The sequence below is a fragment of the Cibotium barometz genome, chromosome 7, assembly GCF_041138505.1.
Source record: "Cibotium barometz isolate CiBa-2024 chromosome 7, ASM4113850v1, whole genome shotgun sequence".
Lineage (NCBI taxonomy): Eukaryota > Viridiplantae > Streptophyta > Polypodiopsida > Cyatheales > Cibotiaceae > Cibotium > Cibotium barometz.
Window position 1 is genome coordinate 56868376 of NC_141052.1, and position 25752 is coordinate 56894127.

The window sequence follows — 25752 nt, forward strand, 5'->3', positions numbered from 1 at the left end:
TGCTACATGTCTTGTCCTGATTAACAAAATGATGTTTTTGTTGGCAAAGCAACTTGTGTCCCCCCGCGCAAAAATAACCACCTTTTGAGTTTAATAACCTTAGCCCATCTTTAAACTAAATCTTATGTCTCACTTGAATTGATGTTTTATTTTTTAAAAACTAGGGGTCTCTACACACCTTTAAAAGGCTTTCAAAAAGATCCATTTTTTTAATGCAAGTGGTAGGGAGTGCTCTTATAGAATGAAGTAAGTAAAAGTTAGCCATACTTTTTTTAAAACAAACTAATGGTTGAACAAAATTATTTATGCTTGGCATTGTGGAGATTGTTTGGTAATAATCAATCGCTTGGCGTTGTGGAGATTATTTGGTAGTAATCAAGATTACTGTTGTGGAGATTATTTGGTAGTAATCAATCGCTTGGCGTTGTGGAGATTATTTGGTAGTAAGCAGTCCCCCTTGGTTAAAAAATATAATTTTAAAATTTAATAACCCAAAGGTGGCCTTATAATTACCCTCTCTTTGCACATGGACTTTGAAACTTGTCAATAGCCAAAAAAGTGGCCCTTATAATGCAAATATGTCCCCGCTTCCAATATTATTCTAATGTGAATATGTCCCCACTTCCGATATTATTGAAGCCATCTAGGTGGAAAATGCCAAACTTCTCCAATGCGGATCCTAACTTAGGCCCCTTCACAAATGTCCACGAACATAGAGGGGGTTTCTATTGCCAGACATCCCCTTGTCCATTCCCTATTGTAAGGGTTGGATCCTCAGAATAAAAAAAGATTTTCAAAAGAAACATAGAGGGGGTTTCTCTTACCAGACATCCCTATTATACGTTGCCTATTGTGAGGTAGGATTGTGATGCCATGCGGGATCAAAAGTTGTCGGAGATCCACAAGCCACAAAGATCGCCTGGTGACTCGAGCGAACATGAATAATAGTTTTTACCAAAACTTGTCTACATATCTGGTTTTGGATCCATACCCCATGTGGTCCTCCTTTGCTTTTGTTATTGGGTGAGAGACGGATATTAAATATAAGTTGCTCTATGGGCCCGTTATATTAAGGGTTGGGGTTCAAACTCTAGTTCTCACAGTGGAACCAATGGGTTACACCAACTCGACCTAACACACCAGGTTGCTTTTTGATGGGTGTCATACCTGTTTTTGGGTATTTTGGATCTAAAATACAACACCGAGCTCTCACTCGGCCACGTGGCAGTAGTATGGGGAATAGCGTAGGAAATATAGTATGGATGTTGGGGACAAAGAACTTAACCTAAGTGCTGATTAATTATGCAAAAAGGATCTTTTCGCATGTGCGAGTTAGAGCTGACGTGGCGATCGCGGACTTTACCATGCTTTCGCTGCGCTCCGAGAAAAAATGGGCTCTGTCTCTCTCTCTCTCTCTCGCTCTCGCTCGTTCGCCCTCTCGCCCAACTCCCAAGAACAGGTAAAAATCGATTAACCATAATTGTTATTACAGCAGCTGCATCCACTAAATAGCCTTAAAATTTCGCTTTTGATTCAAATCAAGCTTGTTATCCAACTCCAAAGCCTGAACTGGGTTGTGGTCAATTTTTTGCTGCTCTCTCAAATGGTCGACCTTTTCGAGCCTTCGATCGTACAGGATAGCTCAAAGAAAATTATCCAGGACAAATTTTGCCTTATCAATTTTGGGTTTTCATGCTTTTTGTGCCCTATGATGTTTTTTACCATCACATCATGATATCACCATGATGGTTTTACCATCATATCATGATATCATAATGATGATTTTACCATTAATCCATCACATCATGATATGTTCCTTATCACATCATCATCCTCATCATCATATGCTCCTTCATTAATCCACGTATGTTCCTGCATGCTCTTGACATCATGACACCATCATGCTATATTCCTTCATACTCATGACATCATCACATAATCCACGTATGTTCCTTCGTACTCATGACATCAACATCATTATGCTATATTCCTTCATACTGATGTCATTACCATCGCATCATCATGCCATCATGTTATGTTCTTTTGCATTTGCCTGTTTCTCTATGCTTGTTGTTAATCTCTTGAATGCTCTCCAATTTTTGAATGTGACTCATCGAAATAATGCACTGGCAATGTGGTCTTTGATGTTCTCTTAACCCAAAACGTGAATTGTGTGATGTATTTAACTCAGGCTTTCAAGTCCTTGTCATGGTATACTGTCAAGCATGACATATTCATTCATACATCGGCTTTGCCTTTGTCTTTTTTTGTATCAGACCACGCATGGAGACTTGCTAAAACCAGAATCACGTGGAGTTGAGAGCCACATGTGTGACGGGGTGTCAAGGCTGTTGGTTTTAGCTCAATCCAAAAGGTGGCCACAACTATAACTTGCTTTTTTATGCTCAAAAACTCTTTAGAAATTTGATTCCATAATGGATGACCCGGGTGGTATGAGAGGAGGAGGCAGCATGCATGGCAGTTCGGATTCGTGTTTAGTCGGCTACAAACTAGGAAAGACTCTCGGGTTCGGTTCCTTTGGAAAAGTTAAGCTGGCAGAGCATCTGATTACTGGTTGCAAAGTTGCGATTAAAATTTTGAACAAGCGAAAGATGAGCAGGAATGTGGACATGGAGGAAAAAGGTGTGTGTGATTATAGTTTTCGCTCAGTTTTGTGTCCTCTCCTTTCTTGCATAAAAGTTCATGTTTAATGTATTCTTTGTGCTATTAATAGCTTCTAAACCAGACCTGGACCTGAATGCATGGATGTTTGCATAAGAACGGCACCTAGGCCTCTTTTATAGCTGAATTGGCTGTTTGGAAAGGGCTGGGGGCAACTTGGCCTTTTGGGAAAGGCTCACACTGGGGGGATTGTGGAGCTGATTCGGCAGCACTTGTGGACTGCAATTCGGATTCCCTTTGATTCCCTAACATGCACCCATCTTTTGTGATAAATGCTGTACTCTTAACAGGTTTTGTCTGTATAGAATGTCTTACCCAAGCCTGGGCCATGCAAAAAGGTTGGCTGAAAAAGGAGCAGGGTTGCATGAACAGGGGAAGGCTGGCAGAGAAATTGCAGCCAAGGTGGCAACTCCTGACCCAATTATGTTTTTAGGAGGAGGCTGGCTGACCAGCATCTGAATTTACTGACTTGCCCCTAAAAGGGGCAGCGCTTAGCAGCACTAATTCCTTTGTCGACATGTCCATCCAGAGACTTTCTCAGTAAAGCTTCATTCTTCAGCTGTTATAAGACCTTCTCAGACTCTTTTTTAGAGCTCAATCTCTTGGCCCCAACCTTGTACCCATGAAGAGGCCCATTTTCAACAGCACTAGCTTGTTTCCACCTTGGTTCATCACTTAAACTTATGCTAGTTTCCCTTGCTGAATTTCCACACTTTCTCCATTGCACCAATTCACATTGCTTGTGCCTTGTAGATTTTGTAGGCTTGAATTCGTGCAGATTAGTGGTATAGGAAACTTGATTGAGAGTAAACAGTGTTCAAAATCAAGTATAAGTAGCCTAAAGGCCGAGGCTGTTTATACGTATTCAATTAGTCGGACTGTGCATCTAAAGAAGCATGTTAATATAAGCCTAACCTGCATGAATTGCGTCTTAGATATTTGGTCGTGTATTGGTTGATAAACTGTAATACAAATGAAAATGTTTTGCTTGATTAACATTCATTGAAGCTCGTAAAGAATGACTTCTGGTTCTCATGTTCTTATGCCCTAGTGAGACGAGAGATCAAAATTCTGAGGCTATTCATGCACCCTCACATTATCCGGCTCTATGAAGTTATAGAAACCGACACAGATATCTTCTTTCTTATGGAGTATGTGAACTTTGGAGAGCTGTTTGACTACATAGTCGAAAAAGGTCGTTTAAATGAGGATGAAGCCCGCCGTTTTTTTCAGCAGGTATCAACCAGCACATGTTACCCCTCATCATTTTTATTTAAAAGACATTGTTAATCATCAGTTTAGAAATTTTTTTGACATCTAGCTTTCTTGTGCATCATTGCACTCTCTTCTCTCTAGTCCTTGGAGAGTGGTAATTTTCAGAATCACGGCATAGAGATTCTGGCCATGTTTAGTTGATTTTATGCCTTAAAGAGAAGTAAGTGGGGTTTAAAGATGGAAGTCTGCTTTAATTTAGTAAGTTTGGCTTTTCTTAAGAAACGCCCATCTCCGTCTGTACATATGGACGTGTGGGCTAGTGCTTGGGCATAGTTTCTGCAAAAAACAGTGCTGTCACTTACTATGGGTACAGGGCGACCCTCTTCTTCACGTCAGGCTTACGCTAGTGGTCTCCAGGCACTACTTACAGTTGCTTTCTTGGCTGAACATTGAGGTGGGTAGCTTTAACTGTGGACGCGCTTGATGAATAGTGGGATTGATGTCATGTGCAAGACATGTCCATGCTCATTCCCAAGGCTATTTCCTGAAGGGCAGCAGATAAAGAGGACTTTTAGGACCAGAGTTTGGAGCTAAGGAAGACTGTGGTAATACCCAGGAGGCTGTCAGCCAGCATTTATGGAGGGACATCTGTGTCAGCTGCTGCAGCTAATGGGGGTTTTGTCCAGGGGACCTGGCCCACAGCAGGTCGGCCAGCTCACAAATGTTTTCAAGGCCTATAAATAGGCATCGCTTGGCTCCTTGCAGCCCTTCATGAGCTGAGTCATTAGTCTAGTTCTAGATTAGGTATGTTCCACCTTTTGAGGGGCAGCTAAAGGCTTTCCAAGACATGTACACCTTTTCATACTATATGAATATACTGAAACTCAGGTCTCTCTCTCTCTCTCTCTTGCTTGCGTTTTGCATCAGGTTGTTCCAGGATGGTGTTTAGGGCTGAAAGAAGACTCCCAGAGCTTCCGCATGTGACATTGGTATCAGAGCATCAGGCTCAGCAAAGCTAAACACTGATTCAGTTCCACATGAAGGTGCATAGTCCAAGGAGAGTAATACAAGACATGGAAGAAGTTCCCAGGAGGTTGGTTGGTGGTGTTCCACAAGACCCAAGGGGAATGGCAGTCCTGTGAGTCGGGTGCGACTTGGGGCATACCAGGAAAGGCTTTCATGCAACAATTCCAAGGGAGGATGATCCTTGAGTGAGAGTGCGAGACTCAATACTCGGGAAAAGAAGACTAGAGAAAGTGTTCAAGGAAAGAGCATGAAGGGATAGGGGACAGGATGGAAGAGATGTATGAATCTTCAGCAGATTTGGAGTTGGATTTGGAGACCGGGTAGGGTTTTCAGTGAAAAGGTTGCCAGGAAGGGAAGGATGATAGGTTTGGGACTCCAGGAAGAGACAAAGGGCTGATGACAATTATCCAAGAACAGAAGTTGGAATCCCGTCATCAAGTTTAGCAGAGGGGGATGTCATGTTCTGCCCTTTACTTGTTTCTTCTCTAATGGTTGCTTTGAAGTGGTTGCCTCTGGCTCCTACTCTGGCTCTTTCTCTAGCACTGAATCTTTAGGAAGAGAGGGATCTGGGTAAACTATCCTCACAGTCTGCTTTGTACGAGCCATACTGCAAGGAAGCCACGGTGCAATAGGAGAGATCAGACCGTGCCGGATGTGTCTACTCGCGCCGTGGGAGGAGGGCGAGAAGGCATTGAGGGCGAGAGGCTAGCCGTCCATGGTGCGATAGAAGGTTTTGGAGCCTGTCGGATGTGTCTACTTGCGTCGTGGGAGGAGGTCACTTTCTCATTCCCAAGGCTATTTCCTGAAGGGCAGTAGATAAAGTGGACTTTTAGGACCAGAGTTTGGAGTTACAACAGCTAGGCATGGATAGGAAGACAGTGGGAATACCTAATAGGCTGTTAGCTAGCATTTATGGAGGGACATTTGTGTCGGCTGTGCAGCTAATGGGGAATATTTCTAGGGACCTGGCCGACAGCAGAAGGTCGGCCAGCTCACAAATGTTTTTGAGGCCTATAAATAGGCATCACTTGGCTTCTTGATGGGCATTCAGTCCTTCATGAGCTGAGTCATTAGTCTAGGCTTAGATTAGGTATGCTCCATGTCACATGCGGAAGCCTCTGTGGCCAGATCATCACTCATAAGAAAACGCAGCACTCCCACTGGATGCTTGATGCACAAACAACTGGATAAAAACGCAAGAGAGAAAACAGTGACCTAACCTACTCAAAATCTTATTCATATACTTGTCTGTTACAATGCCATGTTGGAAGCTTAGCTTCCCTTGAAAAAGGTCACTTGTACTCCTACCTATGACCCAAGTCCCAAGTGGGAACTTGAATGATTGACTAAGAGACCTGGCCCTCTTTATATAGGCCCTTATAATCTGGCCGACTGGACCAAACCTGGCCGACCAGCATTTAATGCTGCCGACCAGCACTTCTGGGCGTTTTCCTCCTGTCGGGCTGCTGTTGGCTGCCTACCGACTGCGGCTATACTACTAAATGCTCCACGCTGCCCTTCACAGCCTTGTGAGGCTGCCGCCTGGTCCACGCCTTCTCATCCACTGCTGCTGGTCACTGGCTACAGTCCTCTTGGTCCCACTCAGCCCTAAAAAGATGTCTGACCCTGTCCTACTGCTGTCCAGATCAGAAGAAGCATGTCCACGTGACATCCCCCCTGCTAAACTTGATGACGGGGATCCAACCTGCCTCTTTGGATGACTGTCATCATCCCTCATTCCCTGCCGTGTCTCCTTGCTGTCATCCTTGGACGTCTGGCAACTTGACTTGACCTGGAAACATTGCTATCCTCCGCGATTGCTCTGCTTGAAGAACTTGCATCTTGATCCACTGAGTCCCCCTGCCTTCATGCCCTTTCCCTTGAACACGGGGTCTTGGTGTCCTTCCTTGAGGCTGATCTCTGGCATCTCCGCTCCACCCTTGGATGACTACCATCCCTTGGAACCAGTATTCCTATGGGCTCACCGGTATGCCCTTTGGCATCCACCCACGGACTGCCTTTTCCCTGTGGCTTTGCTGAACACCGACCATCCTCCTAGGAGATCTACCCTTAGCTGTGTTCCTTGCCTCGGACTGTGCACCTTCTCTTGGGACTGCTCTTGGAGCACTGGAAATCCTGCCGAGTGCTGGCGCTCTGATACCAATGTCACATGCGGAAGCCTCTGTGGCCAGATCATCACTCATAAGAAAACGCAGCACTCCCACTGGATGCTTGATGCACAAACAACTGGATAAAAACGCAAGAGAGTATCCATGATCGGCTGTTATGCCAATGGGCCGATTGGAAATCGTGAAATCCCGCACATCAGGTATCAATGAAGGAGATCCCATCAAGTAGTCCACTGTGCTCGCTCCCCCTTTAGAGTTCCAGTGTGTGAGAGCATCTGAGCCCTGCAATCTCGATAGGCCATTGTATATGACCAACCCATGTGTACTCCCGAGTGTGAGAAAATGCCTGCCATAATCTGTAATCTCCTCCTCATCCTATGCTGATCTCTGCAACCCTACATCCTCTGCCGTGATCTCCCGGTACATTGCCTCTTGAGTATCATACAGCTCTGTCTGCTCTGTGCCTGTACGTGCATTAAAGTCTCCCAATAGTAATATGTCTCCCATGCTGGCAAACCTCATGATATCATCATATAGTGGCGTATAGGGCGACTCTCTTGATGGTGCAAACCTGGAGTGGGCTGGGGGAAAGTAGCATACTGCCACATATAGCTCGCGGAGCCCCTCTTTGCATACTCGGACCCACATGTACCTCACATCTGCATCTCTATGTACCACATACATTTTGTCACGAAGCTCCTCCCTGAAAAGTATTGCCACTCCTCCAGATCCTCTAGTACCTCCCACTGTGCGTGGCTGAGGGCGGAACACTGACTCCCATCTATAACCCTGCACGTCAGGAAGCCTCTTGTTTGTGCACTGATGGGTCTCCATATACATAGGAATATCACTATGTCTGAAAGTATCCTGCATCTATTTTAAGGGGTCCATTACAATTCCACACCGTGAATCGCAAGGTCTCATAGGCCGCGCACCGTCAGGCGGGCCTCTTGTCCATAATGATGACTCGGCCATCTTTGTATATCGCCCATTTCCCCTCTTTCCTTCTTGTCCATAATGATGACTCGGCCATCTTTGTATATCGCCCATTTCCCCTCTTTCCTTCCCTCAAGCACACGTGGCATGTGTTCCTTCCGGTGTGCTATCTATGCTGGTGTAAGGTCCTCATCCAAATAAATCTTTTCCCCCCTTAAGGGCCATCCTTTTGGAGAGGCAGGTCTTCTTCTTCTCCGAGTCATCAAACCTGATGATCAATATCTTCGCCCTGGTTTCATCTCTGCCTACTCGCCATGCTCCAGTAATGGGTACATCAGTGGCTCCAATTTTTGTTGCAAGAGCTTTTGCATCCTCTTGGGGATTTCCCTTATCTTCCCAACCAACTATGCGTACATGTAAGGCACGTGCCCGTCTCTTGGCTTCCTCTTCCAAAGTAGAGCATTCATCACCTCTACGTTATTGACTGGGGATTTCCCTTATCTTCCCAACCAACTATGCGTACATGTAAGGCACGTGCCCGTCTCTTGGCTTCCTCTTCCAAAGTAGAGCATTCATCACCTCTACTTTATTGACTCGTGTATCCTTCTGCTTTTTTACTAATTTAATCCATGGGCTGACTTCCTCAATTTGTTTCTTTGTGGCACTGGCAATTTCAGCCCATGAATGCATTTCCTTCTCACCCGCAACCACTTTTGCCTTACATGATTCCAAAGTGTTTTGCATTTCTGTGATGTCTTTTTCGCGGCCAGCCATACATGTCTTCAAGGTGCCTTCGTACGATGCAACCGTTGTGCCAATCTCCCGGAGCATGTCATCCTTCCATTTCTGCATCTCTTTTTTCATTTTCGTGTGCATCAAGGCTTGGGCTAATTCCATCTCAACCCGTACTTGGGCTTGCATTTCTCCCTTCAATTGGGCATATATCTCTTCCTTCAACGTTTTGTATATCACTTTCTTTTGGCCCTTGGGCATGCATCTTCTCAGTCCATTCCTTTTCAAGCTCCTGTCGCATGGTGTTCATCTTTGTCCTTATGTGCAGCTGTATCTCCTCATAAAGGGCCTCATCTCGTTGGGCCATCTTCGCAAGCCTTCGTGAGCCAGGGGACATGATCCCTTCCCTCGGTCTTTTGCGGTAGGCATTTGGTGCCTTTGTGAGGGTGTGAAAGGTTGTCTCACCATCCTAATCTCCCTCCAAGGATTGAGACATGTTTTCCCCTAGTTGCTGCCTTGGGGGCCTGTGTGAGGGCAAAAGAGACCAAAGGACCAAATATATGAAAGATCAGAGTCAAACACACAGCATGCAATGGTGATGTGAATATAAAAGATGAAGTCCAGTACAGGAGCTCTATGAGAGACTCCGAATAAGCAGAGAGAGCTGCTGTCCCATAAAACGCAGTTAACAGAGCAGTGATCTTGATGAAAGCGCTGATATAAGCCTGATGCAAACGCTGAAGACAATCTGATGTAGACGATGAAGTCAGCCTGATGTAGGCGAAGCAAACGCTGCTGTGAGCCTGATGTAGGTGATGAAGTCCAGCAGCAGTAGGCGAACCTGAAGTGGGCTGTGAAAACACTGATGTGAGGCTGATATAGGCGGCCAGTTCAGCAGCAGTTGGCGCAGCAGATGAACCTGTTGTAAGGCGGTGTATTCTGACGTGGGTTGTGAAAACACTGATGTGAGGCTGATATAGGCGGCCACCAAATAGACCGCCGTACCGTGTTAGTGCAGCCCAATGAGAAGAAATTATGAGTCAGGTGCAGGAGCTTTTGAATAAAGGGTTGATACAGCCTAGTTCATCAACCTTTTGCTCACCTGTACTCTTAGTGCAAAAGAAGGATGGTTCTTGGCGCATGTGTATTGATTACAGGGCGCTGAACAAGAACACCATAAAGAATCGATTCCCCATTCCGAGGATCGATGACATTTTGGACCGCTTACAGGGCTCCACAGTCTTTAGTCGCATTGACTTGAAAAGCGGGTATCATCAGATACGTATTAGACCCGAGGATGTGGATTAGACAACATTTCGAACCACGTTTGGGTTGTATGAGTTCTTGGTTATGCCCTTTGGTTTGACAAATGCACCTGCCACATTTAACCGAATGATGGACAAGATTTTCAGGCCTCATAGAGCGTTTGTGGGCACATTCTTTGATGATATGATTGTGCATTCACAAACTGAGGAAGAGCATAGAAGGCATTTGGCCATTGTGTTTGCAGAACTCAGGAACCATAGGCTGGTTATTAATGGCAAGAAGAGTGAGTTCTTTTTGCACGAGATACATTTCTTGGGGCATATTGTGTCTAAGCATGGAGTCCGTATGGATCCAGCGAAGGTGGAAGCAATTCTTAATTGGCCAGATTTGAGGACCGTGCATGATGTACGCAGCTTTCTAGGATTGTGTTCCTATTACAGGCGGTACATACGGTATTTTGCTGAAATTGCTTCGCCTCTTCATGCCTTAACAAAGAAGGCAACTCCGTTTAGATGGGCTGATCGGGAAATTACAGCTTTCAAAAAGCTCAAAGAAAAGCTTACTTCGGATCTAGTATTGGTGTTACCGGACCTCCGAAAGGCTTTTGTTGTCCAGTGTGATGCATGTGGAAGTAGCATTGGGGCAGTTCTCATGCAGGAGGGACATGTGATAGCCTATGAGAGTAGAATATTGCAAGATGCCGAGAAGCATTTACAGGTTTATGAGAAAGAGATGTTGGATGTAATTCACGCTCTTTCTACATGGAAACACTACTTGCTTGGGGCTGATTTCACTGTGCAGACAGATCATCAGACCTTGCGTTATTTCCTCACGCAAACTAAGCTTTCAGAGAAGCATATGCGTTGGGCAAACTTTTTGTCTATGTTTCACTTCCAGATTGTGCATGTGGAAGGCAAAAAGAATGTAGTGGCAGATGCTTTGTCACGCAAGCCACAGGTCTCAGCAGTTTCACTTGCTTATCATCATGAGCTTGATGAAATGAAAGAGCAGTATGCCCATGATGAGGACTTTGAAAGGTTGTATGATCAGATGTCTGAAGGTCAGCGGCATGAGCATTATACTCTCAAAGATGGGTTTCTATTGATGCATGGCAGACTGTGTGTTACCAGGCCATTGCGCCTCAAGGTTATGATTGAAAGTCATGCTCCACCGTATGCAGGTCATAGAGGTATTGATGCTACGGTAAAAGCAGTTGAGACTTTCTTTTATTGGCCAACCTTGAGAAGAGATGTTGATGCCTTTGTGAGGCAATGCATCGTATGTCTGAAGGTAAAGTTTGACCGTCAAAAGACACCAGGGTTATTACAGCCTTTACCTATTCCAGATAGACCTTGGGAGAGCATTGCCATGGATTTTATATTTGATCTTCCACGGACTCAAACGGGCAATGATGGCATTTGGACTATCATATGCAGGTTCAGTAAGCAGGCTCATTTCATTCCCGTGCGTAAGACGATCAAAGTGGATCATATGGTGAAGTTGTTCATGGCGAACCAAGTATCATGGCTTGCCTACGTCTATCATTAGTGACCGTGATCCACGGATGACGAGTTTGTTCTGGAGAGGGTTGTTTGACAACATGGGTACAACTCTCAAGTTTTCATCGTCATTTCATCCACAAACAGATGGTCAGTCAGAAGAGGCTAACTCTACAGTGTTGGATCTTCTTAAGTGTTATGTGTCAGAGCACAAGCAACAATGGGAAAAGTATCTTCCTTTGGTGGAGTTTGCATATAACAACACTGTTCATACCTCGACAGGCAAGGCGCCTTTTGAGATTGTGGAAGGAGGGAAGAAGGTACCAACCATTTTGCATACAAAGGATAAGATCTTTGAGGCTGATTAGTATGTGGAAAACATGAGCATGCGTTATTATGGGCCTTTTCAGGTATTGGAAAAGATTGGTGAGGTAGCCTATCATTTGAAGCTACCAGATCACTGGAGGATTCACAATGCTTTTCACGTGAGTCTCCTTAGACCTTTCCGTGGGGATGTGCCTGAGGATGTATCAGATGAGGCTCAGCCGGAAGTTGAGGAACTTGATGAGGTTCTGATTCCAGAGCAGATACTGGCACATAAGGAAAGAAAGGTACGAGGTAAAGTTTCCCGTCGCTATCTTGTGAAGTTCAAGAACTATTCACCGATGGATGCGAAGTGGATGGAGGAAGGTGACTTAACAGATTCACCTCAGGTTTTGCAGCTTTATCTCGATGCCTTTGAGTTAGAGCCGACTCTTGTTGTGGCTCATTCAGGTTCAGCAGAGCATGGGTTTGGAGCATTGCCTGATGCTCAAGAGGGGGGTGCACCTCCACTCCCTTGATACAGACAGGCTCAGATGACATCTAGAGGTCGCTTGGTGCAGTTTTTATCTCACCCGAAGGTACTGATGGCTGACAGTACATCTGTTTATGGGACCTCTATGATATATGTGTACTAGTCACATTGGATGTTGTGGTTGTGTATGGTTCATAGTGGTATACAACTTGGACTACTACTACGCCATTGGTTTGCAGTGAATGTTAATACATGTGCATGGCTTAGAGAGATTGGGACGCTGATCTTGCCATATTGTATATTTCACTTTGGATATTTTGCTGTATCACCAGAATGCAATCGAGGACGCTTGCCATTTTTCAAGAGGGGGGTATGTCATGGCCCTGTGAAAATGGAACAGCACAAGTGTGGGCATGGTGGTTGCTGAGCAAAAATATTAAAAGATTCACATTTGGGGTGCCCGGACAAATGAAATGATGTGTGGACACTTCAGATGTGAAAGGGGGGACCAAGACATTAATGTTTTTAATGTTTTATTGATGGTTGCCCCTAGGCCTTAGTGGCCCCTAGGGAACTTTAATGTTTATTAAAGTTGGGGCCCTAGGACATTTTTGGGGAGAGGCCACTCCACTTTTGGAGTTGCATGCCTCTCTCACCTCTCTCTCTCTCTCTCTAGCTTTTGGGGAGTCGTGCAAGAAACAAGCGTGGAAGAGAAAAGGGGAAGCTGGTCGACTGCTGGCTGTGGTTTTTGCTGCTGATTTCTGTGCAAAGTTGGCCGTACAGTCTACGTGTGCAGGCCGTACAGCAAGTACAGCAGTACGGCTGCTGCAGATTCTTCTGCTGGTACAGGCGGCGCTGACAGGCTGAACAGGTACAGGTGCTGTGGGTTCTGACAGAAGCTGTGTTGCAGGTACAGTCGTACGGACAGCAGGTACAAGCAGCTGTACGACTGCTGACAGGCGACTGGCTGCAGGTACAGAACTGTACCAGCTGGTACAGTCGGGTACACAGGTCGGTTTCAGGCAGCGCAGGCAGGTACAGCTGCCACGTGGACTGCTGGTACAGGCTGTACGGACAGGTACAGTGCTGAATTACTGACCTGTACGGACAGGTACAGCATCTTCAGTTGCAGGCAGAGCTTTTCCAGAGCTTGGTTGGTGCAGAAGTCAAGTGATTGCAGGGGAAAGAGTACAGACAGTCGTTGTCAAGTGCAGACTGGTACGAACTGTGCCACGGGTGCAGAATCACGCACTGACTTGGTAAGCTCTGAACTTGTTCATCTGTCTTTCTTTCCATTGGCTTGGGGCCAACAGGTGTCGGTTTTATTTCAGATTTGGGGCACTCTAGCTCCAATCACATTTGTTGTATATCTGGACTACAAGTGGAAGGGTGACTGCTAGTCTACCGCACTTTGGTTTCTACCAGAGGCCGGTTTCAGTCTCTCTATCTGTGTCCACCAATGGGTAGCAAGGCTTGGCGCCCATACCGCTGCTCCATACATCAATGCCGGTGTGACTAATGTGTCAAATAGCCACCCCTTCATCCGGGGCTCCTGAAAATGCGCCTGGTGGCATTGTCTCTCTAGCATAGCCTGCATATTCCCCTATCAATCTAGCTCTGGCTGCTGAACCCATGGTGAAGCGTGTGGCTGCTGCAGAGAAGGTAACCCCTAGGTACACGTATGATGTCACCACCTCCACCTGGCGTCTTGCGAGAGTGAATGTCAGCTGACGCCTGCCCTGTCTCGATGTATGGGCTGTAATGGTATCCATAGGTGCCAGGGGATCCATGAGTAGGAGCCCATCCTCTACTCTGCCAGTGTATATGTCTGCCATGTCATGTGTGAAGTAGATGGTAGTGTGTGGCATCGGTATGTGGGGGGCTGGTGATACTGGTGATCCGGCTAGTGAAAATGCCAAGTATGTATGATCTGCCCCAATAGGACGAGGTGGAATGGAGAATGAGGTGACAAGCTGTGATGCCTCCAAAGACCCCATAATGTAGTCTACCACCGTGCCTCCGGTCCGTGTATGACCCCCATGTGGGAAGCATGTCAGCCCTCCTGATCCCGGCCACTGTAGCATCCTATTATAAATAACGAGACGATGCCTGGCTCCCAACTCTAGTAAGTGGTCCCCATAATGTCCTCTGTCTGGTCCAGTGTCCTCTGATGCCCGACTAGCCCCTATCTCCTCTGGATCCACAGGGTGGAGGATCTCCATGTCATCATAGTCATACACCTCACAGTGTCTGCTCTGTGTGTGGGCATTGAAGTCGCCCGTAAGAAATACTTCCCCTAGTGTAGAATAATGCATAATCTCCTCTAACAGACAAGTGTATGGCGAGGCTCCTGTCTCCTCCTCCTGTGGCATGTCCTCTGTAATGACCAGGGTTAGTTCCGTACGTCGTACGGATCAGATCGTACGTACGATTCGTACCGTATGGTACTGTACGTATCCGTACGATCAGGTACGATTTTGCTATTTTGTAACTTCTTGTCTACAATTTTTAAGTTTAGGAAGTATTAAAAAAAAAAAACGTACGAATATCGTACTGTACCTCAAAAAATTTTAAGGTACCAATTAGTACCGTATTTTATCGTACCGTACCGTATCGTACCTTTCATACTAACTAAGCCTGGTATTGACATAGGAGGATCCTGATGGAGGAAAGTAGCTTAGGGCTATGTATATAACCCTGTCCTGTGAGAGCTGTAAGCTGATCCACATGTATCTGGCCTCTGGATCCTGTGCTACCACTCTCAGTCTCCCCTGTAGCTCCCGTCTGAATAGAACTGCTACTCCCCCCGACCCTCTCGAGGTACCCTGGCGTGTGGTCCTCCTGTATGCTGACTCCCATTGGAATTCCTCTACTCGAGGTAGCCCTCTCTCTGGGCTCTGATGTGTCTCTGTCAGAAGTATGATGTCTCTCCCCACCATAACATGCTCTAGTCGTCCAAGCTGCACCCATAGTGAACCATTACAGTTCCATACTGCCATGTGTATCTCTCTCAGTGGCCTGGTCTATGTCCCATAGGCCCCATGGGCCGGCCATAAATGATGACCCGACCATCTCGATAGAAGGCCTTCTTGCCTTCTCTCCTCGTAGAGAGATTTTATTAATGTCTTCCAAAAGACCGAACTCGGCCTATGAGACAAATCAGTGTACCTGTATGGGGTATCCTCTGTCATCCCAACAAAATGAAAAGGTACTGAACTAAAAAGTTGAATCTGGGTGTGCAATAAGTACAATGAGTGGGGGAGGGGATGGAGCTCTACTACTAGGAGAATGCAAAGCTATATGCATGGAGTATACAATCATGATATGCAACCTAGCTAGCTCCATCCTGTACCATACTCGGGGTATAAAATGGTATACATCAATGAAGGGGGTGTCCACAGCTCCGTGAAGATCATGCTTGGGTCTGCTTTGAATCGAGCCAGTCGCTCCGCACCCTCTCTGTGGAACCGAGCTCTGATCTCTGTCATCTCTCTCTGGTATAGGCATGGTGTCCCAAAGCCAGGTGTCCTCTGTCTCTTGCGGGCTCTGAGTGTCTCTGCTCTCTGGAGAGTAATTCCCTGCTGTGTAGGGGCTGGGAGTGGGGTGGATCTCTAGAAAAATGTAGTAATCTGTGTCTGTCGTTCCCCCTCTGGAGCTGTCTGAGCCTGTAATGATGTCTCTCTGTGACGCTGTATGTCTAGAATGAATCTCCCCAGTATGCGCTGGTCTGCTGCCTCAAAGAGCTGGCATAGGGAATGTGGCTCTCTGAATAAAATGGAATATATCTCTCTGATGGCTGTATATGCTCTGCATCTGCATACATAATGCTCCTCACTCTCCACCTCCTCTCTGCACAATCTGCATACCCTCTCCTCTCGGGGGATCCGTGCTGCTCTGCCAGTCTCAATCCCCAGTCGATGTGATGAGACTCTAAGCTGACCAATAGCTACTCGGGAGCCGTGTGTTAAAAAGCCCTCCATATATCTAGGCCTCTCTATAAATCCATCATTAGTGATACTCATGAAGCGATCTCTGTAGTACAACATCTTCGGTGGAAGAGGCTGTGTAGGCGATATCCATGTCTCTCGTGTATAGAGCTGCCATAGGTCCTGTCTCAATACTTTGTTCCTCTCACTATGAGAGAGACGGATATGTGGTGCATCCCTGTCATACTGGAATGGTGGTAGATGATCCATGTCTAGGCCATGCTGTGAGAACCAATGTGTGACCTGTGCATACCATGATCCTCTGTCTCATGCCTCAGCCAGCTGTCTAGATGCCTCTGTATGACAATTTGTCCTGTGGCATCTCTCTGAATCTGTCTAGCAGGCATATAGTCTGGAATATGGCCTCTACCATCATAGGAGGCGCAGCAAACTCTGCTCGGATAATGTCATGAGGTACCGACGGTTTGCTGCGTATCATACGTGCCATCATGAGGGCCTGTGGTCTCTCTATCTGTGTCCACCAATGGGTAGCAAGGCCTGGTGCCCGTACCGCTGCTCCATACATTAGTGCCGGTGTGACTAATGTGTCAAATAGCCACCCCTTCGTCTGGGGCTTCTGAAAATGCGCCTGGTGGCACTGTCTCTCGAGCATAGCCAATGCTGCATATCCCTGTGTCAATCTAGCTCTGGCTGCTGAACCCATGGTGAAGCGTGTGGCTGCTGCAGAGAAGGTAACCCCTAGGTACACGTATGATGTCACCACCGCCACCTGGCGTCCTGCGAGAGTGAATGTCAGCTGACTCCTGCCCTGTCTCGATGTATGAAAGACCATAACCTTGGTTTTCCCAAGGTTCACAGTAAGACCCCTCTGTGTGCAGAAATCATCGAGTGCATGTAGATGCTGCTTTAGACCTCCTGGAGACTCAGACACTAATACAATATCATCAGCATAAAGCATAATATGTACTGAGGTACCTGCTAAATCAACTCCATCTCTGCCTCCCCGTGTAATGAAGTCAGCCACCTCATCAATGTATAACCCAAATAGCGTAGGGGAAAGTGGGCATCCTTGCTTCACACCAATGGTGCTAGCAATAGTCTCGGACATACCTCCTGGGCATCTGACTTGCCCAAAAACCTACTCATATAATGCATAGATGCCCCATGTCATATCTGCTGGTATGCCAAGAGACTGCAGGCGCTGAAAGAGCCTCTCTTGTGGTACTGTGTCAAATGCCTTGCGGAAATCCACAAAGCAGCAATAGAGATTTCTCTTCCTAACTCTGGCCTGATCAATCATACATCTCAAAGTGAATACATGGTCAGTGGTAGAGAAAGCTCTCCTAAAGCTTGCCTGTCAGATGAGCGTAAACCTGCTCGCTCAGCATATAAGCTAAGCTCTTGCTCCAACATTGCACCATAGAGTTTGGCCAACACGTGGCCAACCATAACCGTCTTGTAGTTGCTCGGATTGAGCATATCCCCTGTTTTGTGAATCGGCACAATTGTGTGCATCCTCCACTCCGCAGGCAAACCCTCTGCTAGTGCCATGTTAAACAGGTGTGGAAGAAAAGGAGCCAAAGAATCTATTGCATATATGAGATGCTCACCTTGCAGGCCCATATGGTCGGCGGCCCGTCCATGCTGTAGGCGGTGGATAGCTTCCTTTACCATCGAGTGGGTAAAAAAGCTAGCTGTGGTAGGTCGAGGCTCCTGTGGCTGAGGTATAGGGGGCTGCTCTGGGGTGCGGTATAGGCCCTTTGCATATGTGTGCCATGTCTGTGGGTCTGCAATAGGTGTCGGTGTCCGGGGCTCTCTGAAGTGCCGCCATGAGATAGGGCTATCTCTACTCATGAAGAAATGAAAGATCTCTAGCTCCTGTATCTCTGCGAAGGCCCGCCTTTTGCGGCGAGTAAGTCTCCTCATCTCTCTCCTCGACTCCTGCTCTGTGATGGCTCCCAAGGCTCTCTATATGCGGAGCGGTGAGTATAGGGCTCTGCACTCGTCATCATACCATCTGTTCTGGGGCATAGTCCCAGATCTCGCAGGCTCTCTGAGTGGACACGATGTGGGAAGCTCTGTAATGCAGCCGTGTGTAGAAGTGATGCCAGCTGGGCTTTAATGGTATCCATAGGTGCCAGGGGATCCATAAGTAGGAGCCCATCCTCTACTCTGCCAGTGTATATGTCTGCCATGTCATGTGTGAAGTAGATGGTAGTGTGTGGCGTCGGTATGTGGGGGGCTGGTGATACTGGTGATCCGGCTAGTGAAAATGCCAAGTATGTATGATCTGCCCCAATAGGATGAGGTGGAATGGAGAATGAGGTGACAAGCTGTGATGCCTCCAAAGACCCCATAATGTAGTCTACCACCGTGCCTCCGGTCCGTGTATGACTCCCATGTGGGAAGCATGTTAGCCCTCCTGATCCCGGCCACTGTAGCATCCTGTTATAAATAACGAGACGATGCCTGGCTCTCAACTCTAGTAAGTGGTCCCCATAATGTCCTCTGTCTGGTCCAGTGTCCTCTGATGCCCGACTAGCCCCTATCTCCTCTGGATCCACAGGGTGGAGGATCTCCATGTCATCATAGTCATACACCTCACAGTGTCTGCTCTGTGTGTGGGCATTGAAGTCGCCCGTAAGAAATACTTCCCCTAGTGTAGAATAATGCATAATCTCCTCTGACAGACAAGTGTATGGCGAGGCTCCTGTCTCCTCCTCCTGTGGCATGTCCTCTGTAATGACATAGGAGGAGCCTTATGGAGGAAAGTAACATAGGGCTATGTGTATAACCCTATCCTGTGAGAGCTGTAAGCTGATCCACATGTATCTGGCCTCTGGATCCTGTGCTACCACTCTCAGTCTCCCCTGTAGCTCCCGTCTGAATAGAACTGCTACTCCCCCCGACCCTCTCGAGGTACCCTGGTGTGTGGTCCTCCTGTATGCTGACTCCCACTGGAATCCCTCTACTTGAGGTAGCCCTCTCTCTGGGCTCTAATGTGTCTCTGTTAGAAGTATGATGTCTCTCCCCACAATAACATGCTCTAGTCGTCTAGGCTGCACCCATAGTGAACCATTACAGTTCCATACTGCCATGTGTATGTCTGTCAGTGGTTTGGTCTGTGTCCCATAGGCCCCAAACCGCTAATCCATAGGCCGGCCATCAATGATGACCCGACCATCTCGATAGAAGGCCTTCTTGCCTTCTGTCCTCGCGTGTAAGACTCGTGGCATGCAAGCTCTCCTATGCTCAAGCTGCATCCTCGTGAGATCATCATCCAAGAAAATAGGAGCTCCCTCTAAGCCTCGTAGTATGACCCTCTTCCTCATGAAGGTGACCCTCTCTGTCTCTCCTGCAAACTGTAGGATGAGGGCTCGCTTGCGTGTTGAGTCTTTCGTGACTCTCCATGCTTTGTTGAAGGGGAGAGGGTCCTCTTCCCTGTAGCCTAGCTTCATGCATAGAATCTGTCCATCTTTCTCGGGAGTGGAGTTGGGTGTCTCGGCTATACCTGTGACTCGAATGTTTAGGCGGCGGGCATGCCTCATCTTCTCCTCCTCTATGGTGGTGTGAATGATTTGATGTTCTTCCCTTTGAGTCTCCTCCCTCACTTCTTTACGGATGTTCTTCTTCACCACCTCAACCCATCCTGACTGCTTGGCTTCGAGTTTTCCCTCCATGTCCTTTGTGATCTCCTTGGAGATCTCTTCTTTGATGGCCGTGAGAGTGTTGTCATTGATCTCCGCTTCTTCCTTTCTCGGTGTTCTTGACGGCTACCAGTTCCACTTTCAATGCACTCACCTCCTCCTTGCGTGCTGTGTTCTCTTGTTCAAGGTCCGTGGCCTGTGCTTCGAGGGCCATGATGTGCCGGTGTAGTTTGTTCTCCACCTCATTGAGGTTGGAATCGGATGTCTTCTTGTTCTCCTTGATTAGTGCCTTCATTGCCGTCTCGAGTTCTCTTGTTCAAGGTCCGTGGCCTGTGCTTCGAGGGCCATGATGTGCCGGTGTAGTTTGTTCTCCACCTCATTGAGGTTGGAATCGGATGTCTTCTTGTTCTCCTTGATTAGTGCCTTCATTGCCGTCTCGAGGGCCTCGAGTTTCTCTTGGAGACTCGGGGCCATTCCTCCATATTACTTTGCAGTCCTTCCCACAGGCAGGGAGGAGAGAGAGAGAGAGAGAGAGAGAGAGAGAGAGAGAGAGAGAGAGTTATGTTGCTGCCTTGGGGGCCTAGCGGAGAAAGAAAGAAAGAAAGAAAGAAAGATATATTAACGTCTGCAAAAGGCCAAAATTGGCCTATGAGACAAACAAGTAGTACAATGATGTTCCTCCAATCATCAAGAGGAAAATGTGGAGTGAGAATAAAATGTACAAGTATGACAACACGACCATAGGGGACTCAATGGTGGTGTACAAACGAGAGGGTGTGGATGGAGTACTAGGGCTACTAATGCATCTCTATATGCTGAAGGGGTGATACAAGTATGATATGTTATCTACTCCTAACTCCATGCAGTCCCATAGTCTGGGTACAATATGCCATACATCTGATCTGAGGATGCCGCAAATGTCTGGAACATGCGTCCTGGATCAGAGCGAAAATGTGCCAGCTGCTGCTCGACCTCCTGCTGGTGTCGAGAATGGATGGCTGCGATCTCTCTGTGGTGTAGCCGTGGTGTCTGGTAGCCGGCTAGTCTGGGTCGTTGCCTAGCTCGAATCTCCTTTGCTCGTTGAGATGTCACTCCCAATGTGTGTGGCTAGGCTACTGGTGCCAATCTGTGGAAGAAGTCAGTCAACTGGGACTGTCTTCCTCCGCTATGATGTGCGGGTGTCTGAAGTAAGATCTCCCTGTGTCTCTGTAGTGCTAGTAGTAGTCTGCCTAGCTGTCTCTGCTCCGATCTCTCCCAGATCTGTCTAAGTGATGTGGTCCCTCTAAAAACCTCAGGATAGCATGCCCCGATCTCCTGCAAAGCACCACACTGGCAAACAAAATGCTCCTCTGTCTCTACCCCCGTCTGGCATAATCTGCAAATGCGCTCTGCTTGAGGGATGCGTGCTGCTCTCCCAGTCTCGATCTCTAGTTGGTGTGATGAGACCCTTAGTCGCCCAATGGCTACTCTGGCTCCATGTGATAAGTGGACCTCCAAGTATCGTGGTCACTGGATGAAGCCGTCTGTGGAGGTGCTCAAGAAGTGGTCTTTGTAGTAGAGCATCTTCGTTGGGAGTGGCTGACTGGGAGATAGCCAAGTCTCTTGTATGTGGCCCTGCCAAATGTCATGTCTCATGACTCTGTTCCTCTCTGTTTGAGAGAGGCATCTGTGTGGTGCAGCTAGGTCATACTGTAAGGGTGGTAATCTGTCAATATCAATCCTGTGTGATGATATCCACTGTACCACTTGGGAGTACCATGACCAGGTATGTCCCTCCTCAGCAAGCTGTCTGGATGCCTCAAAAGCAGCCCGAGATACCCGATTTAGTGGGAGCTCCCGCATCCTGTGTATAAAAGATATAGTCTGGAACATGGCCTCTACTAACATAGGTGGTACAGCAAACTCCGCTCGAAGGATATCATGTGGTACTGAAGGTTTGCTGCGGATCATCCATGAGAGCATCAAAATCTGAGGGCGCTCTATCTGTGTCCATGAGGATGTAGCCAAACCTGGTGCCCATACTGCTGCTGCATACATCAATGCTGGAGTAACTAGTGTATCAAATAGCCACCCCTTAGTACGGGGCTCCTGGAAGTGTGCCTGGTGACACTGGCGTTCCAAAATTGCTAGTGCTGCGTACCCTCGTGTCACTCTGTCTCTAGCTGCCTGTGCCATAGAGAATCTCCCTGATGAGCTGGTAAATGTGACCCCAAGGTATACATATGAGCCCACCACCTCTACCTGTCCCCGGGCTAGTGTAAGGATAGTCTGGCATCTGACTGCTGCTGATGTATGAAAGACCATAACCTTGGTTTTCCCAAGGTTCATTGTGAGTCCTCGCTCCGCACAGAAAGTATCCAGGGCCTGTAGATGCCTTTGTAGCCCTATCGGAGTATCTGACACAAGAATGATATCATCAGCATATAATAGAATGTGTACAGTCGTACCTGAGATGTCAATCCCAGAGCCTCCTCCGTGTATGATGTAGTCTGCTACCTCGTCGATGTATAAGCCAAAGAGTGTCGGGGAGAGAGGGCAGCCCTGCTTCACACCAATGGTGCTGGCAATCATATCTGATAGTCCCCCTGGGCATCTAACTCGTCCAAACACTTGCTCATATAATCTGTAAATCCCCCACATAATGTTGGGGGGTATGCCCAGTGTCTGTAAGCGGTGGAAGAGGCGCTCTCTCGGGACTGTGTCGAAGGCTTTGCGGAAATCCACAAAACAGCAATAGAGTCTCTGTCTCCGTGCCCGAGTTTGGTCAATCAGGCATCTCAGGGTGAAAATGTGATCAATAGTAGAGAAGGCTCGCCGAAAACCTGCCTGACCAGGGGCACGAAGCCCCTCCCTCTCAGCGTGTGCGCTCTATTCTGCCTCCAGGATAGCCCCATAGAGTTTGGCCAAGGTATGACCAATCATGATAGTCCTGTAATTACCGGGGTCCAACATGTCCCCAGCTTTGTGGATTGGTACAATAGTGTGCATCGTCCACTCAGCCGGGAAACCTTCTACCAGAGCCCTGTTAAAGAGGTAAGCAATAAAAGGAGAGAGTGTGTCAGTTGCATAAATGAAATGCTCACCCTGTAAGCCGGTGTGATCCTCAGCTCTCCCATGTTGGAATCTATGTATAGCTCGAGATACCATATCAGTAGTAAAGAAAACCGATGAGGTCGGTGGAGTCTCGGTGGGGCGAGGGATGAGTGGCTGGTGCGGAACATCATAAAGCCCTTCTGCATAACTCTGCCAGCGTTGAGGATCAGTAATCGGGGTGGGGGGGCGTGGCTCTCTGAGTCGTCGCCAAGCAGTGGCTGCATCTTTGCTCATGAGCATGTGGTAGATGTCCCAGTATTGAGCCTTCTCATATGTACGTCGCTTACGGCGTGTAAGAGACCGCATCTGTCTACTGGCCTGCTGCTGTGTTATTTCCCCTTTCGCTATCTGGGCTCGGAGATGTCGATGAAGCTCTCTGCACTCATTATCATACCATCTATTCTGGGGCATGTCCCCGGATCTAGGTGGCTTCCCTGTTTGGAGATGGTGTGGAAAGCTGTGGCTAGCTGCTGTGTGCAGTATGTGTGAAAGCTGGGCCGTCAGTACATCGATGGGTGCTGTAGGGTCCATACCAAAGAGGCCATCATGTACTTTTGAATCATAAACGTCTGCAAGCTCTCGGGTAAAGTGGAAGATGGTACGAGATGCCTGAGTGGTCGGGGGTGGCAGATCAAGAGAGCTCCTAAGAGAAAAAGCCAAATAAGTATGGTCCGCACCAATGGGGCATGTAGGGATAGTGAAAGAGTCTATCAGGTCTGTGCTCTCCCGCGAGCCCAATATGTAGTCCACAGTGCTGCTGCCTCCTGATGATGGGAAACATGTGAGTCTTCCCGATTCTGGCCATTGTGACATCCCGTTATAAATAACGAGATGGTGTCTAGCTCCCAGGTCCAGAAGGTGTTGCCCATAACCTGTACTGTCTGGCCCACTGTCCTCTGACATCCTCGTGGTCCCTGCATCTACATCGTCTAGTGCCTGTAGGATGAGGGGATCTGTGAAGTCGAATGATTCACACTATCGATTCTGTGTGCGTGCATTGAAGTCCCCCATCAGGAGAACCTCCCCCATGGTCGAATAGTGTAGGATATCTGCGGATAGAGTGGCGTATGGAGACTCACTAGGAAGGGCCCCTCTCTCCTCTCCTCCTCCAATCGGGTCCTCCATGTGACCAGTGTTGAATCTCGACCCCTTTGGCGTGAAGTAGCATATTGCCAAGTAAACTGTTCTCACCTCTGAGAGCTGTAGGCTAATCCACATGTAGGGTGCCTCTGGGTCTCTCGACACCACCCTGATACGGTGGTGGTGTGCTCGTCTGAATAGTATAGCGATCCCACCTGAGCCTCTGGAAGTGCCCTGTCGCATCCCTTGTCTATACACTGATTCCCACTGGTACCCTGCTACCCGTGGTAAGCCTCTCTCTGGGCTTTCATGTGTCTCTGTCAGAAACATGATGTCCCGGTTCTCCATAACCTCCTCTAGTCTGCCTGGATGTGTCCATAGAGCCCCATTGCAGTTCCAAACTGCTGCATATATCTCCTTGTGCTTCTTGATAATTTCCTGTGTCCCATAGGCCATATGGCGCTATGCCACCATCTTGCCCTCTATGTATACATGGCCGTCTTTGTAATGTGCCCTTTTCCCTTCAGCACGTGCTGCTTTAATTTGTGGCATGCATGATTTCCTATGTTGTCTCTGCATCCAAGTTAGGTCATCATCAAAGTAGATGGGGTCCCCTGGTAGGTTTCTCAGAATATAACTCTGTCTCATGAAGGTTTGCCTGCTCACTTCGTCTGTGAACTGTAGCACTAGGGCTTTACTTTGGGTGGGGTCCTTGGGTGGGGCTGTCCTCCATATCTTGGTGAATGGAAGTGGTGCATCCTCCGCATGGCCTAATTTTATGCATAAGTTTCGGCCGTCCGCCTCAGGGGTGCACCCCTCTACCTGTCACGCGTATGTTCAGGCGACGGATTCTCCTCATCTTCTCTTCATCTAGTGTGGATTGGACCATGTGCGTGTCCTCTTGTACTTCTTTCTTAATGTTTTTCTTGACCACCTCCACCCATCCTTCTCTTACTGCTTCCATCTTGCCCTCCAGGGTTTTGGTAATCGTCTGGGTGAGTTCCTCCTTCATGGCTTCTTTGTCTGGCTCGAGGATTTCCCCTTCTTCTGGGCGTTCACGCAGTGAAGCTACTTCGCCTTTAAGCTGGGCAATCTCCTCCTGCATTGTTTGCTTTTCTTTCTTCCATGTTTCTGCCTCGGTCTCCAGCTTAGCAATGCGATCGAGGAGGCTCTTCTGGACAGTGTTGAGGTTGCTGTCCGTGGTTTTCTTCAAATCCTTCAGTATCTTTTCGAGCTTTTCCATACGTGCCTCCATGACGTTTCTTCTGTTGTTAATCCTTGTGGGCTGTGACTGTTACTTCTGCAGATCAGGGTTGGTCTCAACATGGTGCTGACCTTCAGGAGAGAGAGAGAGAGAGAGAGAGAGAGAGATGGAGGGGACAAAGGGCGGGGTGCAGGCGGGCAAGAGGGCGCACAGGTGGGAGGGAGGGGAGGGAGAGATGCACAGGAGAGAGACGGGGGGAGGGCAGAGAGAGAGCGAAGGGCAGGCAACGTGAGGGGGGGGCGCAGGTAGGCAGCAGGAGGGGGGGCGAAGGGCAGGCAGCGCGAGAGAGCGCAGGCAGGTAGGCGAGGTAGGAGTGCTTGGCGGGTGAGTGGGTGGGTGGGTGGGAGGGGAGGGGCGGAGAGTAGGCAAGGGCGAGGGAGGGGCTGGGCGAGAGTGGAGAGTGGGCAAGAGGGCGCACAGGTGAGAACTGAAATGATATA

At 47.9% G+C, this 25752-nt stretch overlaps 1 protein-coding gene and 2 pseudogenes across 1 annotated transcript in view; 1 reads left to right on the top strand and 2 right to left on the bottom strand.

Moving 5' to 3' along the window:
* Positions 1 to 1202: 1202 nt before the first annotated feature.
* LOC147637229 (SNF1-related protein kinase catalytic subunit alpha KIN10-like) overlaps positions 1203 to 25752 on the top strand; it is an 85275-nt gene continuing 60725 nt past the window's right edge. Inside the window, exons 1-3 of the mRNA XM_086800845.1 lie at positions 1203 to 1459; positions 2277 to 2643; positions 3734 to 3918. Of these exons, the coding sequence (XP_086656971.1) occupies positions 2436 to 2643; positions 3734 to 3918 (393 nt within the window). The 5' untranslated portion in view covers positions 1203 to 1459; positions 2277 to 2435. The remainder of the gene's footprint in view (positions 1460 to 2276; positions 2644 to 3733; positions 3919 to 25752) is intronic.
* On the bottom strand, positions 15449 to 23979 carry LOC147637230 (uncharacterized; annotated as a pseudogene).
* LOC147637231 (uncharacterized) lies at positions 17572 to 19326 on the bottom strand (annotated as a pseudogene).